The sequence below is a fragment of the Scaptodrosophila lebanonensis genome, unplaced genomic scaffold (genome assembly GCF_003285725.1).
Source record: "Scaptodrosophila lebanonensis strain 11010-0011.00,11010-0021.00 unplaced genomic scaffold, SlebRS2 tig00000171-arrow-arrow-pilon, whole genome shotgun sequence".
In the NCBI taxonomy this organism is placed as follows: domain Eukaryota; kingdom Metazoa; phylum Arthropoda; class Insecta; order Diptera; family Drosophilidae; genus Scaptodrosophila; species Scaptodrosophila lebanonensis.
Window position 1 is genome coordinate 459,111 of NW_022060603.1, and position 21,281 is coordinate 480,391.

The 21,281-nt window shown below is 38.6% G+C and overlaps 1 protein-coding gene and 2 long non-coding RNA genes across 4 annotated transcripts; 1 reads left to right on the top strand and 2 right to left on the bottom strand.

Annotated features, from left to right (window-relative positions):
- Nucleotides 1-469: 469 nt before the first annotated feature.
- Nucleotides 470-895, bottom strand: LOC115629959. The gene is made up of 2 exons (XR_003995957.1): nucleotides 862-895; nucleotides 470-806 (listed from the first exon to the last, which is right to left on the bottom strand). It is a non-coding gene; the product is annotated as an uncharacterized LOC115629959 (long non-coding RNA).
- A 6,139-nt stretch (nucleotides 896-7,034) lies between these two features.
- Nucleotides 7,035-7,601, top strand: LOC115629957. The gene is made up of 3 exons (XR_003995956.1): nucleotides 7,035-7,055; nucleotides 7,119-7,342; nucleotides 7,411-7,601. It is a non-coding gene; the product is annotated as an uncharacterized LOC115629957 (long non-coding RNA).
- Nucleotides 7,602-13,605: 6,004 nt separating this feature from the next.
- Nucleotides 13,606-14,373, bottom strand: LOC115629955. 2 transcript variants are annotated; one of them, XM_030526569.1, is made up of 3 exons: nucleotides 14,249-14,373; nucleotides 13,961-14,189; nucleotides 13,606-13,900 (listed from the first exon to the last, which is right to left on the bottom strand). In XM_030526569.1, exons 1-2 carry the CDS (start codon nucleotides 14,357-14,359, stop codon nucleotides 13,968-13,970), a joined length of 333 nt encoding a protein of 110 aa, XP_030382429.1. In that variant the 5' UTR covers nucleotides 14,360-14,373; the 3' UTR covers nucleotides 13,606-13,900; nucleotides 13,961-13,967. The 2 variants fall into 2 exon arrangements, with proteins under 2 accessions (XP_030382429.1, XP_030382427.1); XM_030526567.1 differs by having other exon boundaries at nucleotides 13,606-14,189.
- Between the last annotated feature and the right edge of the window lie 6,908 nt (nucleotides 14,374-21,281).

Genomic DNA, 21,281 nt, shown 5'->3' on the forward strand with positions numbered 1-21,281 from the left:
TGGTTACCCAAAGGTTACCAAATGGATACGCAAACTTACCCAAAGGGCACCTAAGAGTTACCCAAAGGTTACCTAGTGGCTACACAATGCTCATTCAATTGATACCCAGTAGTTACCTCTTGGTTACCCAATGGTTTCCCAAATGCTACTCAATATTTATCGAACGCTTTCTGTTTTTTTTTTGACCTAGTGGTTACCCAGTTATACACAATATTAGTCAGTGGTTCGCTATTGTTGGTGGTTACCTAAGCTTGTGATGAGTTTTTACTGCAGTTCCATAATTGAGCTTTCTTTGGAGACAGGTTCTTAGTGACTGTCTGCTGTCCCTTATTGCAATTAGAGGCTACTTGGCTGATTGAACATAATCGATTGAAAGGAATTTTAAACGGACGGGGAACACACATTATTCTTTTCTTTAAAAACTATCCATTTGTTTACAAAATTTTGAAAAATGAATTGGAAATTCATGTTAAGCAGCATTTTATGGTTTATTTAAAAAAATCGTAACTCAGAAATTCGTGTGCACGAAAAATTTTGAAAAATTATGAATTTTGAACTAAGAACTTTGAACCCGACTTGTTCCTACGCCCACATTACTCGCCCGTCATGGTGGGTAAAAGGCAAAGCTCGGCATCCACATTTCCGAAGCGCAACTTGACAAACCCATCGATTGCATCATGGTAGGTGACGGTGGCTACGGAGCCCACATGCTGGCCATTCACGACCACATCGCCGCCACGACTCTCATTCAACAAGTAGAGAACGTTGGAGGTACGCGCTAGGGTTGCATGGACCTTGGCTATAGACTGCGTTGGACTAAGTATTCGACTTGTGCTTCTTCTGCAAGTTGTTCCAACTCACCCTGTCCGATAGGCAAACATCTAGGTCAGCGCTTATGTCACTTCCAATGCGTACGATTTGTGATTTTCCTATATAGATTGTAGGGCGTTCTTCGAAGGTTATACAAGCCATGAATCAATTTTTTTTAACTGCCAGCGATTTGAAAAAATTAACACAATTTTTTTTTATTACTTTCAACGTTTTCAACTTTTTACATAGAATACTTTTACAGTAAGTTCCTGGCTTACCCAGACACCAAGTTAACCTAGACGTGTTAAAGGTTTCCATAAGAAAATGGTACCCTATGATTTAATATTTATTTATTTATTATTAGTTCCTAGTGCGACAAGAAAGATTCTTATAAATTAACGCACTAGTCACAAAAATTAAGTTTCCTTAGATAATAAAATGGAAAGCGATTTGATTAGCCTACTTAATACGTAATAACATAAACTTGATATGCATACGAGTTAGCTGAAACTATATGTTAAGTTTGACAAACGTAGGTCTTTTATTTCTTGAGATTCAGGCGGTCAGACGTTCGAACGGATACCACTTATTAAGAAACAATGCCTATGTTTCAGGGGATGATAGGAAGAAACTTTAACTTTATTTGAAACTTGATATTTATGCTGAGATTCTATGTAAAGTTTGCTTATAATTTCTTCTCAGACTGAGGCATTCAAACGCTCGAATCGATACAACCGATCAATATTCAAAGCAAATGGGATTTGTTGTAGGGTTGAGAGATTTCGTAGCATTTTAAAGAGATTCAAAATAAAACTTCAGCTTGATCGACAGATGGATTAAACGAGCCGCTTGGTTACTCTAGGTATTTTAAATACTGAGACTCTCTCTGGATGACTGTCAGTTCAGATATCATAGTTTTCGGCGCCCATTGTAGAGCCATACACATCACTCCCGGCACCGGACCTAAGCCCGCTTGGCAACTGCATTTAAAAACATTCATTACACCACATTTTCTGGCGTCTAGCCAACTTATCAAATGAATCACAACTACTGCTAAGACTGTACTTACAAATTGGCTGAATTTATGGCCGCGGGTCGCGGTTGTTTTTGTTCTCATTGGCCAGACCCCGAACCAGAAGCATAGCTTGTTATGCAAATGCCGGAGGCTCAGGCAAAGGGCAATGAGTGAAGGGGGTAAGTGGAGGAGTGTGGGAGTGGGTGAGTGAATGTGAATGAGCTAGTCAGTTGAATATCTTAAATGGACTTGGACAATTGCCAGCACTTAAATAATTATCATTTCCCTAATAAATACTCGTGTGTTTCAGGCAGACACGCGCTCGTCAAAAGCTCATTTGGTCTGTTAACATACCTAGAGGTTAGGAAAAGAAAAAAAAAAAAGAAAATAAAATAAACCGAAAATCTCAACGATCTCGGAACCTGGCAATGCGTCCAATTAGTCCGAATACAATGGTGGAATGAATGGCCATTCTACAGCTTATTAATTAAAGAAAATCAGTGGAAATCAGTGGAAATCGTTGTGTGCTCGAGAAATGCGCATTAAAATTGATGGACATGCGCGCTTCCAGTCTTTCTTTTCTTCCCATTTTTTTTTTATAGTTTTTTTTAATCTTCTGCTCATTTCTTCTATTTTTGATGGGGCGCCCAAGCCAACAACACAACAATTTTCAACGCCAGCTGAAGCTGAAGCTGTAGCTGAAGAGTGGACCCATAATTAATCTCTGGCCTAGGTAGCCAATAAAATTATGGCAATTACAGTCGCAAAGAACGACGGCGGTGAGTTTGTGGTTGAGTGGTTGAGTTGTCTATCGTTCGGTGGCTAATGAGGCGCGCTGCCCTGCCCGCTTCCCGCTGCCCGCCGATCTTTGTCTGCTGCTTTCTTCTGACTGCTCTCTTCTGACCTCGCACTTCTAAGGCAGCATAGCAGATCAGCTAAATTCATTCATCATTCTTGATCAGCAGCAGAATCAGCAGCAGCAGCAGCACCAGCACCACCAGTCGTAGATGTTGCTGAGTAGTAGGCCAGCGGTGGTGCTGTTGGTGGTGGTGGGGCGTGCCAATAGAGTTCTTATTAATTTGCCCAATTTCCACAACGCAAGAAGAGAAAAACTTAATTAAAATGTCGTAAACGAAAATTGTATGTTTCTGCTTCTGCTGCTCGTGTTTTGTGGTTTTGTGTTCTGTGTTTTGTGTTTTGTTTTTCCTGGCCAGGTCGTTGCGGGGGCCAAAATAATTAAGACATTTCACTTGCCTATGGTTGGGCAGGGCGAGCGGCGAGCGGCGAGGGGCAAGGAAATTGGACCGAAAATGGGAAAATTGTTTGTTGCCCAATTTCGAGCTGACTCTGGTTTCGGGTTTTTGGCTTTCGTTGCTGTTGTTGTCATTTCGGGGCCGCGACCGAAAACAATAAAAATGACTAATGGCAGCTAATTTCCCGTCGTCGACGATGTCGATTGTGAGTTTCACATTTGGCCGCCTTCCTCATCGTTGTAGCCGTCTTCATCGTCATTTTGGCCATTTGCCCGACTTACAAAACTGTTGTTGTTGTTGTTGCCGCTGCTGCTGCTGCTGCTGTTGGTGATGAGGGGGTGTTGCCTAATAGGCGTTACATGGACAACGGCTAGTCGGAAGCCAGAAACAGTCAGCTACTTGAAACCGAGTGCTTCGAATTTTGCAGCTTGCCGCATATTTCCTGCTCTTCCTTTTTGCCGCCACGCCGCTGCTGTATTTTAAAATCCCTTGTACACGGCATCAGTATTTTCTGAATTTCTCCATCAACTTTTTTATGCCTTTTCCAATATCTTGTCTCATGTCTAATGTTTTCCCAACCTTGCTTTTCTTAATTTTCGATCATTTTGTTGCAGCTGTGCTCTTCGCAAATCTCCACTATCCTCAGATTTTTGATGGATAGTCTTTAAACCAAGTATTTCTAGCTACGCTTGAAGACTCTTCCTGCTCTTCTGAGGCAGATGTTGTCTCCTTTTCTATCATCTTTGATTATTCAAATCAATTGGATTACCCTTTTCCACTATTGCAGTTTCAAAAATCTATTTAAAAAACTAGATTTCACGTAATTTAAGGCAGAGTTGAAGCATATTTGGAACATAAATGTGTTCATCAGGTCTTAGAAATGATAAAATCATGTTGGAATTAAACATCCTTAAATGTTGATGATAATAATAACATATATAATATTTATTTTAATCTAGATTTAACTGGAATATTAACTTGTTCATCAGGTCAAAGAAATGATAAAATCATGTTGGAATTAAATATCCTTAAATGTTGAGGATAATAATTAATATTTTTTTTTATCTATATTGAACTAGATTTCATGAAATTTAAGGCAGAATTGAAGCATATTTGGAATATTAATTTGTTCCTCAGGTCTTAGAAATGATAAAATCATGTTGGAATTAAATATTTTTAAATGTTGAGGATAATAATTAATATTGTTTTTAATCTGCTTATTTAGCTAAACAGCAGCATTAAAACATCAATCATTAAGTCTTTTTATAGTACAAAATTATTTCTCGATCGTTTCAAGTGCGTTCATTAATTTTAGCCTCAATTGAATCAAAAAAATGAAAATCGTTTTTTGATTAATATTTAATCTTACATCTTCCTAACAACTTTAATTTTCTCTTACATTCTCTGTATTCTTTCTGTATATGTATAGTATTTAATCTGTTTTTATGTTGTTATTTTTTTTAAAATTGTTCTATATTGTGGAAAATTTCTTGTTAACCAGAATTTTTATAAGTAACCTTTCTTGAAATTTTATGTAGATGCGGCACCTCCTTTAGATAGACACTATCATGGATGAAAGTGTGAATTCATGTTTTGTTTTTCACAGAATTTGATTCATAAATCTGACAATTCGTTAATTTTCTATTATGCTGCTTGGTTTAATCAACTAAATGGCCTGACAACGAAATTTCTTTTTAAAAACCTTTAAATTTTCTTCTTAATTGGCCCTCTTAATCATAAGGCAATAGTCGAGAGTTCCAGCGAAAAGCGTTCTTTAGAAATTCCAGGAATTGTGGCAAGTCGCATAGTCCCAATAATTGATTCGCTCGATGCTGTTTAGAGCATGGAAGAAGTCCTGGGGCATTAACACAACAACAGTTACACTATACTGTTTCAATACCCTACCATACCTCTCTGCACACATACGGGTATACATATACATATGTACTTGTATGTATGTATGTCCTAACCAAGGCCCCAATGTCGCTTGCCGGAGGGGCCTAAAACTATTTGCGGAAGCCTCAAAACGCACAAAACGTTTGCCAAATTTAATTACGCGCATAATCAACAAGCCACAACAACAGCAACAACAGCAACAACAATACCATTCACACACAATCCAGCTACAACAAAAACACAACTAACAGAAACAACAACAACAAAACATTGGCTGCTGTCTGGCAAACACTGCGGGCGCCGGCGCGCAAATTTTTGTTGTTGATTAAAAATTTATCAAAAAACATAAACAAAAATTATGCATGCCCCAATGTTTGTATTTGCGTCTGTGTGTGTGTCCATGTGTGTGATTGTGTGTGTGTGTGTGTGCGTGTCGCAGCGAATTGATTAAAAAGAGCAATGCGATTGAAATTTTATTGGTAAATTGAATAAACTGCGCGTCGGGGCATTTGGGGAACTTGTTTGTTGCCGGGCTGTTCGCGTCGCTCTCGTCGCACATTTGCCACAATTTTTGTTATAAATTAATAAACTTGCCGCCCCTGTTGTTCTAGTGTTTGTGGTTGTTCTTGTTGTTGTTGTTGTTGTTGTTTCCGTTGTGACTCTATGAGTTTTTGTGGATATCCAACCTATATAATTAATTCATCTTTGGGTGCATCGATTGGAGACCTTCAAGCGGATGTTTCTTTATTTTAATTCAGAACCACACATATAATATACATTCTTGAACATTCTTTCTATTTAGCGATATTTCGTTGATATGAGATTAATTGAAAACTGGAAACAATCATTGTAACTAATCAAGTCTTCACATTGACACTATGACGCATCAAATGCGAATAATTTAGGCAAGGCAACGAAAAACCTTTCCACGCGAAATGTGAAAAAGTCCAAGGTCGTTTTAATACATTTAAAGTTAAACACAGAGCTTCCTAGGGTGTTTCTAACATCTTGTCAGTCCTCATAATTGACGCCTATATCTTTGAGCTGTCTGCTGCCGAGATGTGAGTTGCAAATCAAGATTCAAACGCAAGATACAACTTTATGTGAAAAATGTGTTCCAAAACACTAAGACTTTGCGGTTCATCTACATTCCCATATTTTCAGAAAGTTATAAATCACATAATGGCCTGTGCGATGATTTTATTCGGAAACTTCTTTAGTAGTTTTTACAAGTATTTTGTTTCCATTCTTTCAATAGACGACATATTGAAAACATAAAAAAAAGTATTATAAATAAATAATAAGGAGATTGTGTTGTGCCCCAAAACGCGGTGTTTAGGAGACTTCCAATATCTTATCATCTCAGCTCAGAAATCTTCTATGTTCCTAGGGGCACTAATTTTTTTAAAGACGTTCTTGTGGAGAAACACATACTCTTCTCATTCTCCAAACGTTAAAGGCTGCCTGAGCCATATTTGATTTGGATTTTAATGTTGTGCGTTTTGCATTATAAAATACTTTAAATTGTTACTTTTAAAATACATTTTAAGTACATAAATATTTTGTAAATTAAATAAAAATTTCAAAAAGTTCAAAAAGATATTCTTCATTTCAAAAGTTTCATAAAGTCCCACCTTTAAATTCGATTATAACGAATTGTAAGTATGATATAAAAATAAAAGACCTACAAAATGTGAAAATAAACCCGAATGAAGTGAAGTGAAAAACTCATGATTCATTATGAAATATATATTACCACTAGAAACGAATTGTTAGTGAATACTTATCGAATAGTTTTGGCACAATACTCTAAATCAACACAGAAATCAGACTCTGATGTTTCCAAAGTATTTTTCGTTTCGCTCGAATTTCTAGTTTTCAGTGAAGACTCTTAATATTAAACATTAATTCTACATATTTTGTACGAAATTACAAAACAAAGACTTTTTCCCATAGTGTCATTAGTATTTCAATTCTCTACATCGAGATATTGTTTGTAAAATTCGGTCTGTGAAAACTGAAATTATCAAAAATTGAGCTTGCGACCGTTCATGCGAAGCTCTCGAACTGGTTATCTATAGGTAAGTATTCTGAAATTCCCGGTATATTTGATGTTGCTGGGTGTATTTCACACAAGCCCCTAGATTATATTCGTCATGACTAACGCATTTGGAAGCTGTGGGGCTCTAACCCGTAAAATGAAATCCGAGTACTGGAATATGGCTGGCTTCTCCACTGAGCCCTGGTACGATCTATTTACTACATTGGGTGCACGTAATACTCCAATAATTCCCACTGCTGCCGCTGGCACAGCCTTGACTTACAATCATCTGATGTTGTCAAGAATGCTGCTCTAAATCGGGGGAAGGTGAGGGCGACCAGTCGGCCGATCTGATCGATATCCATATGGATCGCTAATTCCAGCTATTTTTTCAGCTTATCCGCTCGTAACTTACTATATAGAAACCAACTTGATTAAGGAACCGAAACACTAATCTGGCAACAAACACGAACACTGAATAGATTGGGCAGTTCTTTGAGGCAACAATAATTGAATCGTTACATCAATTCTCTTATTTCAGCAGCATTCATTAATTCAATAATAAGGACAAATATTCGTATCTTAATGCATTTCATGTGGACATAATTCGAATACACAAAACAAAAAAACAAAAAAACAAAAAAAAAAATATATATATATATATATATATATATATATATATATATATATACATATAAGAATAAGAAGAATAAGAATAAGAACAGCCTAGCCTAGGCGGTAAAATAAAGGACTAGAGAAAATAAATTCTTTAGATGATCACATCAATGGCTTAATAATCAGGTTTCTTAAGAATAAATCGAATATAATGTATTTAAATAAATAAATAAATAAAGTATATACTATCTACGATAATAAAACATTTATCGTAGATAAGACGATTAATAAAAAGCAATCTTTCATAAGTTATCATTCATAAATTGAAGACTTGTTTCGAAATTATATTTTAATCGACCGCATCAAGTTCTGATAAACTATTCACATTCCTTGTCTTTCTAAACTTTATAAAGACAGCTTTATCTATGATATAAAGGTATTTATTGAACAAAATCATTATATTCTTATCAAAATCCACACTCAAGGCATTTAATAGGTTTCAGAAACGCGCCAGAAAGCTAAAAACATTACAAATTCTCATTTAAGATCGGGAAATAATGAAAGCTAAATATGTCAGTCTCTACTTTATGGACCGATCTGATATTGTTAAGTGCAGGATTATTGAGTAAAGATTAAATAGGACTACTGTTAATAATTATGGGAGTCGTACTCGTAGTACTCCCGAGCTGCTGGCTGACGAATCATCTTATTAATGCCGGCCAAGCAGGCTATTTTTGGTCATTCACATTTAAAAAACTCTAGATAGAAATTCTATTCGGCCCATTTGAGCTGTAAATTTATAACCTTTCGGAAATTTCACGGCAGCTTATCTATCTAAATCTTTCGATTCGCTCCTCCACACGTGAGTTTGCAGTATTATCGACTGATCACATCTCATTATGTGTTATATAGAAATCAAGCTTCTAGCTATCGATCGTCATGACCAATGCGATTGGAAGTTGTGGCGCAGTCGCTCGCCAAATGTATCAAAATTATTGGTATATGGCCGGCTCTACGCCAGAGCCGTGGCATGCACTTTTCACAGCCAGGGGTGCATACAACTACCCGATTATTCCCAATGCCAATGCTGGCGCGGCTCTGACTTTAAATCAACTGATGTTGTCGATAGTGGGACGTTAAGGTGGAAGGGGGAAACTATAGAGGAAATTCTTTACTGTATCTTTAAGGCATCGGTGGCAAGGAATTCCAAAAGCCATGGCAAGAAATGAAAATTAATAAAAAATTAATCGTTGAATTAATTGAAAAAGTTTATTTCTTAAAAATTATATCGACAAAATCCTTTTGTAGCGCTCATATACATTCAATATTCCAATGTGCTCAATTCATTGGGAGTGGTCGGGACTAGTTTGAGTTCGAAACTAAATTCAAATTAGATTTCGTAAGAGCTCAGGTGTAATGCCTGTTCAGAAAGAATTTGAACATTTTTAGGAAGGTTATGAGTTCGGGAGGCACTTTTTTATTTACCATGGCCTTCGATTCATATCAAGGTGACATGCTCGATTTAAAATGATATTTGTGTTTTTTCCTAGCATCGTATTGCCTGCAGTATATTTCTGTGAAGATATAATACCACCTGTGTAGCGTATTCCTGTATTCATTGGGATTGACAGAACCTTAAGCTAATTTCAGATAGATAATTAAATTTGAATAAACATGAGTTTATGCAGACAAATGGTTTTCGATGGAGAAGCAAATCTGCTGAGGCGTATCAAGAATTTCGGAAATTCCCTTTGGGGCAACTTTTAGAAGAACTGAGAACTCTAGCCGATTGTGATCAGCATAGGAAGTCTCTACTGTAAGCCAAGTCCATTAATTCGACTGCAAATATTAAAACTTACCTTCGTTACAATTTTTAATCATAGTTGGTGTCGCAGTCCTTGACACTGAGGCTTCCGTTTTAATATGTTGGTGTTGCTGTTGTTGCTGGTGTTGCTGTTGCTGCTCAGCAGCTGCGGCTGCCGCTGCTGCTGCATTGGCGCGTTGCATGAGTGCCATGTGGCGCAGCATATTGACGGAGGGGCGCGGCTGCTGATGATAGGGGAGGGCGGACAATGTGCTCTGAAGAGGATGCGGCGGCTGCGACGCTGCAGCAGAAGCTGAAACTGAAGCTGAAGCTGGGGGCAAGGACGACAAGGTTGATGGTGCGCCTGCGCGCAATAAACCCAAAAACGGAGCCCAATGGGGCATGCGCATATTGGCAGCGGCTGCTGCCGCATATAATTGCAAGGCTGAGGCATTGTTGTTGCTGTTGTTGTTGTTATTGTTGTGCGCCTGCGCAACTGCAGCGGCAGCCGTCAAATGTTTGAGCAAATGATCCATTCCTTGATGGTTGCTGTTAACTGCATTTGTTATTATTGTTGTTGTTGTTGTGGTTACGATACTGTTGCATGACACTTGACACTTAGCACCAACACAGACAAAAAAAGAACAAGAAATAATTTGCAAAGAAAACAGCGTTGCCTGCTCTAGGGCGCAAGGACACTTCGGAGACTGCGACCCATTGTGCGTTGGGGCACAAATTGATTTGAATTAAAATTACAAGCAACTGTGCCGATTTACGCGACGCGAGGCACACACACACACACAAACACACGTACATGCACATAAACATATATGCACGTATATATGTATATAATATATGTGGATAGGAATATAAGTAGCTGTTGAGGAAATGGCAGGCAGCGCTGACGACGTCGCGACGCTTCAAAGTTGGAGTCTAAATGAAAATGGCTATGCGGACCGGCTGGCCACGCATTGCAAGTTGGCAGACAGCGAAGTGTATTTGTTTAATAATTGCAAAGCGCCATGCACTGACAACAACAACAACAGCAACAACATTAGACACTCAAGCAATATCAACAACAACAGCAACAATATTAACCACAACTCTAACAACAACAACAACAAGAAACAAAAGAGCAAGCGTCGCAGTCGCAAATGCTGCGCTGTTGGCCGTAAAAAAAAAGTGTCAAAGCCGTTTTGTTCGCTGGTTGGCTGTTTGGGTGGGTTTGTGTCCATGCTAAAAAGTGAGATGGCAAGCAACACCTGCGACGCAGCAGCAACGGCAACAACAACACCAACAACAACAATAATAATAATAATTTTCAACACTTGTGGCCAAAGCATAGCGCATTGCTGCTGCTGTTGTTGTTGTTGTTGTTGTTGTTATTGCCGCGTGCGACTGCAAGCAAAAATCATTAACGTTGAAATTTATGTGCGCAAAAGCGAGAAATAACAAAATGCTGTCAACGTCGCTGCCCGCGCCGCTGCCAACGTGCGCGCCTCTCGGTGCTGCGGCAATAAAAAGAAAAATGGTTTCACTTAACAACGACAACGATGACGACGACGACGGCGTCTCCTTCTCCAATTTCAGCTTCAGCTCCCAGATATATCGTCGTTATTGGAAGCAAAAGAATATTAAGAAATGCAATAATGGTATATTATATTTTTTTTCTGGTTCAATGCGTGCGAAAGAGAGCAACAGAAGCAGCAGCAGCAGCAGGCGCAACAGTCGATGGCTGGGCAAAGTGAAAATGAAATGAAAAACGCCAAAAAATTGATTTAAAGTGAATGTTGTTGCTGCACACAAACGCAAAGACGCACGCATACACAGCCACCCATCACATGCTCTATGTGTATGTAGGTGTGCGAGAGCGTGAGAGAGCGCACGCAAGCCGAACTCCATATGCAAGGGAGCGAGATAGCAGCTGTGCGACAGGCGTGGCCAGAAAATACTGGGATATTTTTGTATGCCTTGCTCTGTTGTCTTCTGCAGCAGAGATGACTGTTGTTGTTGTGGGTTTGCTGCTGCCGCTCCTGCTTGTTTGTTTGGGGCTGGTTGCGCGCGCGTGAAGCGTTATGATTATGGCCAATTTAGTGTGGCGCTGGCAGAGGCAGCTACGTTGGCAGCGCAGCAGCGCAACTGCCACTGACATTTTATTGATTGTTTTATGCGATTATAATGTAATAATGTCTTAAATATGTAGCCAGTAACAGCAGTAGACCCCCTGCTACCCCAACAACTACCTATCTACACACCGACCCTTTTTCTGTCCCGCACAAAAGGCCAGCAGCCCACTGCGCAGCTGCGTCTTCTGCCAGCCAGCCAGGCAGCAGCGGCAGCGACAGCAGCAGCGTCTTTTAAATGAATTATGCAGCCGGCACCCACGCACACACCCATACACCCACACACACCCATACACACACAGACGCTCTCGTTGACCATTTGCTGGCCCACGTTTTGCCATCTTTCTGATTGGCAAAAATAAAATTTCATACTGCCTTGGCTCTTGCTGTTTCTTTTTTGTTCAGCTCCTTCTTCTTCTTCTTCTTTTTTGTCTACTTCTTCTTCATAGTGGTCGTTGTTGTTGTCCTCGTCATCGTCGTTCTTACATTATCAACCACAAAAAATCTATAAACGCACAGCATTTCGCCAACGCCTCCAACGCCGCACTCAACTCAATTCAATTAATTTTCACTTGATTTTTCCACACACAAACAAATTTTCATTTAATTTGCTGTGGGGCGTTCTTCTTTTTTGGTTTTTTGCTTTTGCTTTTGCTCCCGCTTCTATCTCTGCCCCATCCTCGTGCTCTTCGTGCTCGCGCGTCTTCTTCTTGCTTATTAACGGGCGCCATTTTCTTGCGCTTGATTTTCTATTAAGTTGGTAGCTGGCTTGGGTGAAAACTTTTGCGCCGACGTCTGCTAATGGACCAAAAGTCGACGCACCTGCCCCCTCGCCGCCCCCACAACCACCGCCTCTGACGCCCCACGAAGCCCATTTAGTTTTATGACTTGCAGAGCAAATCTGTTGCGACGTTTTTGCTGTGCTGATTATTATTATTATTGTTATTAATATTATTAATAATACAATTAGGCGCATTATTATTATTATTAAATTTGCATTTTAATTTATGAATAAAAACAGAACAGAGACAGTGTAATTGACTTTCTCTTTTTTCCTCTTCCCCATGCAACTTTTAATTAAAAAGTTATAAATACTATGAACACGAAAAATATCACCAACAAATTGAAATGAGAATATTTGGTTAATTTAAGAAGGGCTATTAATAGCTCGGCTTATGACTGATAAAATTCATTTGAAAGTTAAACACCATGCTTTTATTATTATTGTATATTGTTAAATTTAAGCTGACATGGCTATGATTTTTGGGTAAACTATATGATAGGAATATCGCGGAAGATAGAATAGAAGCTTACCTAGACAGATGAGAGCATCAAACCGGTGTATATGAATAGAGAGACCGATTAGTAGCTGGACAACGAGATGTAAAATTAAGAAATGTGTACACTTGTCTCGCATCGGAACAAAGTTCCATCAAGACTCAAGTCATGTCCAAAAAACTTAAAAAAAATATTCGCATTTTAAGATGAAACTTTTCTTATACAATTTTCAAAAGATAAATATAAGACTTGTGATCTCTGTTTAAGTCTGTGTCTCCAAGCTTTTCAGATTGTGTCGTTTTCTATTTAATTTTTATTTAATTCTATTTTTTATTTAAAAATTCTTTTCTAACTTGTAGGATGAGGAAAATGAAAGAAACTGTGTGTTTTCTTCACGTTTTATGTTGAGTCATCAACAAAGTATTTTCAATATAACATTTTTTTATATTTTATATAATTTAGTGCCAGAGTGCACGTATAACTATAAAATACTCTCAAAATATTCACACTAAGCTAATATTATTTTTATAGAATTTTCTTTTAATACAAATGCTTAAGTGGAATATAAAAAATGAAACAAATATAATCATATGCATTTAAAATCTTAATAAATTAAGCAAGTACTGGGAACAAAAATATAAGCCACAGCTTTCCAACCGGAAAATCTGAAAATAATTTTCAAAACGTTTGCATTGCGCATGGAAATATTTTATTTGATATTTTTTTATTTTATTTAAAACAAACTATTTAAATAAATATATTTTGCTTTTAAAGGTCTTTGACCTGTAGGCAGCCAAAGAATGAAAAACAAACGCAATTAAATGGAGTCCAAACTTGTATCGACGTCTTTCCGAAAAGAAGGCCACAGCTAATTAGCTCAAGAGGAGCAGGACTTGAACATTTTGCAATTTTAGTAGATTCTTCGAGCAGGAGATAATTTTCCTCAAACTACTCTATGAAATGCTCCTTAAATTATTAAAATATCGAATTGTTTATTGAAATTTTGTGTATGCTTCGCATTTGCTTGTTGTCGTTCTATAGCCGCACAATCTGTATCTTTTTTATCTTTTGGGGAAGAATTCAAAAACTTAGGTATAGAGTATTATGGAGCTCTAGCGCCAATACTTTCGTCCTAAGGGCTCGGTTCGTCGGACGACTCGGAAAGAAAGCATAGCTTTGCCTCCACATTGCCGAATTGCAGCTTCACGGACCCATCGATGGCGTCTTTGTAGGTAACGGTGGTTACGCTCTCAACCGGCTGGTCATTTACAAGGACCTTCCCATCATCGGTCTCATTCACAAGGTAGACAGTCTTGTAGGTGTAAGTGATGGTTGCATGGAACTGGGCTACAGACTGCGTCGAATATTAGCTATGGGCTTGTGCTTTTTCTTCGGCTTGGGCTCAACACTTACCTCGTCGTCTAGGCAGACATCTAAATTGGTGAGCTTATTGCTCCCGATGCGAATGACTTGTAACTTTTCCATGGAGATGGTCGGGTGGCCTTCAAAGTGTATACAAGCCATAACTACCAGCAACGACTCTAAAAATCTCACAAAGTGGGTAGGAAGTAGATCTAAATTGTAGAGCAAGTGTGAAATGACAATACACTAGATTCCCGAACTGTCTAGATCGGAAACTATTTGCAATAAGCATTCAAATGGAATGATAGTTTATGAATGGGTGTCTGTGTTGTCTTTGAAGATTCTTGGCAAGGACTGCTGGCTGCATTTCCCCTCCTTTTGAAATTCCATTTCGCATTCACATGAGGACATGGTTGCATGCAACTGTTTCGTGCGATCGATTAATAATGTGTAATCGAAATCATCGAAATTTGCTAGACAACAAGTAGTATGGGAAGACAGCTTTTAAACAATTTCTTTCAATCACAAAGTCCTGTCTGAGAATTGATGGGAGGAAGCCAATAGGATTGACTTTAAATGATTGCAGGCATCGATACAGTACAATAAGTATTTTGAAATTGTTGCTTTAGCACGATTTTGTACATTTCATTTTAATTCTGCCATTCGATTATAAATTTCTTATTTATTCATTAAACGAGGTAAAATAACGCTAGATAATATTTGCCCGAATCGTGAATGGATATAGCATAAAAGTCTATGTATTTTTTTTTTAATGTAAAACTTTAAGTATACTGTTATTATTTAAATAATTTGGCCATCAAAACAACAAATTTTTCAAAACACTCTTTCTTAGTATCTCACTCGCTATTCCTCAGATACTCGTATAACCCATTCATTATTATTAGTCCTTTCTGTAGCTTCCCTAATAAACTCCCTATACAAAGTCCTACAATGTCTATACACATATATTTTTTGTATAAGCTTAGCAAATATTTTAGCTGGCATCACATTTTGTTTCCGCCTCAATAAGTTTATCAAGTTGTTGCAATCAGATTTCAATTACAATTAAAATCACATTAAAAACTATAAAAATGTCATTACAATAAACGCAATGCAATCGACAGCGACACAAATAAACTAAATGAATATTAAGTTTTAATCATTTTGTGTCTGATTAAACAAATCAAGTGACTGTGTCATTGCTTATCGACCATATCGACCCCCCCACACACGGCTGGATCCAATATTCCAAACAGCCGAAATGGGTGCAGAGGCTCAGCTCGTGTCGTGATTTTTATTACATTTCATTATTATTTACCTACTGTCGACTAATTTGTTTTTAATTTTTGCTGATAAAGTTTATGAATAAATAAGTACCTACAGAAATTAATAACTGATGCCTCCTGTCTGATTGTTGCACGGTTGGGGGGTGGCCGAGGGGGGCTGAGGGGGCTGAGGAGCCTCTATTGGACTGTAAATAACCCCAAAATAACTAAATGATAAACACGGCGCAATAATACTGACAAATAACCAAATAACGGGGGCAACAAATAATGACATTAGAGCCGATTGATTTGTCAATTCATAAAAATAATGCATTGCCACCGCTCGTGGGGCTGATAGCCTCAATCACTGTCAAGATCCGGCCTCAAAGACTACGTGGGTGCGCTGCGCTCTCGTTGATACCCCAAAATATTTGTTTTTACAATTGAATTCGTTTCGGACATATTGGACACCTCTTTTCATTCGCTATGAAATGCCAATCTTAGAATGTTAGGAGCATCGGAAAAAACGTTTTTGAAACACTTGATAGACGCTGAATTGTGGTTCGTCTTCTTCTCAACTTTTGCTCATATTTGAATTAATTTTTTTTAATGTTATTTCCCATATTGCTTTATGGAATCAGGTGCGATCGATAACCTTTTGCTCAGTGCTAAGCAATGCAAGAGAAAGATGGCGATTCCTATATACAGCACTCTTCCCGAATTCATATCGATTGCTTCTCGTCTCCGTAATAGAGTCCTTTGATAAACCAAGCAGTGAAAGAAGAATGCAACAATCAATCCTAGACTCACAATTCTTTCAGAATTTATTACGCTTACTTCTTGTCTTTTGTTGTCTTTCACACTTCTTCGACGATGTGGAAGTTATACTTTTACAGATTCTATAGTTGTTGTCTTTCACACTTCTTCGATGATATGGAGGTTATACTTTTTCAGATTCTACAGTTGTTGTCTTTCACACTTCTTCGATGATATGGAGGTTATACTTTTTCAGATTCTACAGTTGTTGTCTTTCACACTTCTTCGATGATATGGAGGTTATACTTTTTCAGATTCTACAGTTGTTGTCTTTCACACTTCTTCAGATTCTACAGTTGTTGCCTTTCACACTTCTTCGACGATGTGGAAGTTATACTTCTTCAGAGTCTACAGTTGTTGTCTTTCAAACTTCTTCGACGATGTGGAAGTTATACTTCTTCAGATTCTACAGTTGTTGTCTTTTACAGTTCTTCGATGATGTGCGATCCCCCAGACCTGTTAAGAGCGCCGAATACCCCACATTTGTAGGAGTCGTCTATGCCAGTTGGTTTTCGGATAGCGCCATCAAATCTATCCAAGGCCCCCAAAAATTGTGTCCCCAAATGGCGCGTGCTTGCTATCATTGATGGGGGACACCCGACACCCGACAGCTTTGCGGGGGCTTTCGGGGGCACTTGGGTAAGCACTTCATTAGTTGAGCGTAACTCATAATGTCATATACGAGTATAAGCACACACACACACACACACACACACAGACTCTGACACATACACACACACACAGAGACAGAACAATGAAGCATGTAATTTTCAGCAAGAAATTTTCCAACATTAATAAAAACGGTGGACTGCGACTGGGGCTGGGGATGTTTCTGCTCTTTTTAAGTAGCGCAGTAAGGGGTGTAGGAAGGGGGAAGGGGGGAAGGGGGGGCAGTGTAGTTGAACAATTTGTAACCATGAAAATCGCCGCGTCGTACAAAATCGAACGCGAATCGGAACGCATATGTCAAAATCAATGGCGGGTCATGCAGGTGGAGTGACACTTTATTGGCGACTCCATACATATACACATACATATATTTGTATATATATATACATGTATCTATATATATGAAGTGGTATGGGAGAGGGGACGGGGGGTAGGTGGGGACGGGTGTACGTGCATTGATTTGTTTGGAGAGATAAGCACTTAAATTAAGTCTTAATGCTAATGCCTCTTGTCGCACACGTGTCGTGTCGGTTTTTCGGTTTTTCGGGTACGGGTCTGTGAAATGGACATTTAATTATTTGCCGTGATTAAACATGGCACGGTGACGGTGCGCCAGGGATGGGTAATGGCAGCAGTGCGGTGTGGTTTGCTGTTCTGTGGCATCAGACGATGCTGTCCCTGTGACACGTCACATGGACCAGCCAGCCAGCCAGGACTCGATTCGACTATCACGACGATGACGTTGGCAGCTTCATATTCCAAATATTTATCTTATCAGCGTATCTTTTGCAGTTTGATTTTCATTCTGCCGTAAATAGTTGTCCGCCCCTTTGTTGCACTCCTCTCTGGCGGTTGACAGTTGCATCAGCGTTGCCCGACACCCGTCAGCCCGTCAGCCCATCAGCCCATCAGTCCGTTAGACCGTTTGCCCATCGCTGCTCTGCTCTGCTCTGCTCATACCCCCTGCCCACTATCTGTGCCATCTTGCCGGTGCCGGCAGCGACGATGGCTCTAATTTTGTATCTGTATCTATTATGCATTTATTGTGAAAATATTTATCTTTCCCAGCGTCAACGCGTAGCATTTCAAATGTCAAGGAAGGAGGGCTGGGTTGGGTTGCTTTGGTTTGGTTTGGTTTGGTGTTGGAAATCCGAGCGCCCCCTCTCGCTTGAGACGTTTGGGTGTGAAGTGGGAGTGTGTGTGTGTGTGTGCGTGTGTGTGCGTGTGTGTGTGTGTGTGTGCGCATCGAAAGCTTGTCATATTAATGAGATTTTGTGTTTTGATTTTTGATCGATCGACAGAGATAAAGAGAAGAGAAGAATAATGGACAACAAGCAATAAAACAGCAGAATCCAAATAGAGAAAGAGAAGAAGAAAATAGGTAACAATGTGATAAATGGTAGATACAATTACATACATATTAAGTGTATACACAGCTCTAGAAAGGTAGTTTAAAATCGGAGTCAGCTTTTCTTAATATTATACCCCTAATTCTGTTTTTAAACGGTAAATTGGTTCCAGAAACAACCGTGTAAAAAAAAGACATTGATCATATGCAAAAACAGGTGATTGGTTCCTTATCTCTAAAGAAATATATATGAAATTTGTGTTATATCAAAACCGTGTAAAAAACGACCGTGTAAAAACAGAATTAGGTTTATATTGATTTATCATCAATATTATTAATATTCTTATCAATCCATTTGGATGTCCATTTTATTTTGTTTCACAAAGCACAAACTAAGTTTAAGCAAATGCGCGGAGAGTATGTTAATAAATATATCCAAATCCGAAAGACCTAACCGTCCTTCAATAGCAAGCGCCTGCTGGCTGGAGCTAAACGTCACAGTCAAGCAAGCACGATGAAATACTGTACTCTACACTCTGTATTGCGATGTGCGAGACAAATCCAAGAAATAAAACAAACTCGTCTTGCCTAGTGACTAGTAGAGTCTATCTACCATGTGTGAGCAGTATGGGCTTAGCTATTACCGGAATCCAGGCGTTCATCCAAACAGACAGACAACGGACAGACGCACATGTCTAGATCAATTTGTAGAATATTTACTCTTCTCCCTGATCTATGGCGTTTCCACCTTTTTACCTCTCGAAAAATTTGTTTTGTATTTGTCCTTCCTTCCTCTCATATTTTTTAAACATACAAGTAGTGTAATGGCATTTTTATTCAAAAACGCTCTTCCTTTTGCCAAACTTTGCCATCTTTGTTGTAAAGAATCAAAGATTTTTATTAAAAGCAACAAAGTGAGTAACAAAGTTTTCCCAGTGGGGTGCTGAGCCAAATACTACTTGATTGTACAATCACTCATTAAGTCCGCCTTGAAATACCAACTCACTTCAATCAGTAATGTATCTTAAATATGCGACTACTTGCAGCTTCGAAACATCTTAATTTAAATTAAATATGTGTGGGAGAACAAATCGAAGGAAAATTTAGTTAAAGAATATCTCCCGAAAAAAAACGAAAATCATCAGAAGTTATTTAGAAATCCGTTTTGATTGTGAACAATATTTGATCAACATGATGGGGCGAATCGATATAGACATGCCTATCTAAACTAAAATAGCTAGAGTCACTAAACTTGGTATATAGAATTCACTTACCTATTCGCAGATCAAGGTTTTTTATATTTTATATAGGAACGATTGTCAGTACTGTTTCTGAAGAGATCTCAACTAATTGCTGTGTCTATGTTTTCTGCATAGTGTCTGGAACGAACTGTGGAACCAAGTCTTAGTTGAGTTTCGGGTATAAAAGAGTCGGACTGACGTGATTGTAATGTTTTACTCGTTTAAATTTAAAAAGTTATTGTAACATAATTTATATTAATTATTAATTCGCTTTTCATTAAATAGTTGGCTGTGTTTGTTTTTTTCTTGCCTGAAGAGGATATTTTTGCAGCTATTTTCCAGAACAATCCGCCACCTGGATTACATGGATAATAAATGCAAATAATTTCAAAACCGAATTCATTGCAATTTGTTCAGTAAACAAAGCTCGGCAATAAAGAGTAGAGCATCTCGGCTTCGTTGTTGCTTCGAATCTGACTGAAACAACGTTTTCATCTTCTCCATCATCTTGCATTGTATTTGTTAAGTGAACTTTGAACACTTTGGTGTTGCCCCCCCCCCCCCCCCCCATTGGGCTTATAAATAAATATTGTAAATAGATGAACTTTTATTGGGCAGAGCGGCCAAAAAGGCAATAATAAGAAGAGAAGTGTAAAAATTGCCATATAAGACATACCTAGAAGCCACCAGCCACCAGCGACCAAACACCAAACGCCACCAACAACAACAATAACAATAGCAGCAACAACAACAACAAAAAACAAATTGACTTCTAAAAGCAGCAAAATCAGCAAAAAATTTGCATTTCAATAAACGATTATCGTAACTTTGCGTACGGGTTTCGGTTACGGGTTACGGGTTAAGGGTTAGCTGTGGGGGCGCCTCGTTCGCCATTTTGTGTATTTTTGTACGTTTGTCTAATATTTGTTTTGTTGTTGTTTTTCTTTGTTGTTGTCATTTTTTCATTTTGTTGTTGTATTTGCTTGTCAATTTGTTTGGTTTTTAGGGGTCGCAAAAAGGTTGCATATTGTGGGCATATGATGATGTGCGGAGAAGGAGGAGGAGACGGGGGGGTGGTGCTGTACCGTGCATGTGGGAAGTTGGTGGGGGAGGGGGGAGAGGAAGAAGTTGGCATTTGTCAGCTTTTTGTCATTTGTTCGTCGCATCGGCATTGGCGGCGGTTTACGACAGTCAACGGGCAAATTGTCGTTGTAAAAGTCAAATGTTGAAAATTTATTTTATATTTTTAGCTTTCAAATTAAATAAAGTTTTGTTGCCTGCCGGGCCAATACCTATTGTGTGTGTGTGTGTGTTGTGTTTTATTTTTATTGGCATTTTGTCACCTTTGTCGCTGCTTAAAATTTCCGCTCACGTTTGCTTGTTTTGAGGTTTTTGTCTGTTTATTGTTTAGGCTTTTTATGGCGTGGGTGGCGGAGCCAGCTTCAAGTTGGAGCAGAGGAGATGTGCTCTACGACTGCCTGCCACAAATCACCAAAGAGCTGCACACGTACACAATGGTGGCAGCAACAAATAAGCTCCATTCAAGCGTTGCACGTTGAAACGAAGCAACAACACCACCAACAACAACAACAACAACAAAAGCAGCAAAGAAACAAAAAAGAAGACGAAAATAATAATAATAATAACAACCCGTCCATTTTGCATGCGAACGCAATTTGATAACGAGCGAACGTATTAATATCATTGAGCGCCATTATTTCACTGCACACACACACACACACACA

Bases quoted from the DNA above. Each gene is read 5' to 3' on its own strand.
- LOC115629955 (XM_030526569.1), bottom strand. From the start codon at position 14,359: ATGGCTTGTATACACTTTGAAGGCCACCCGACCATCTCCATGGAAAAG. The intron at 14,190-14,248 runs GTAAGTGTTGAG...TATTCGACGCAG, and splicing joins ATGTCTGCCTAGACGACGAG to TCTGTAGCCCAGTTCCATGC.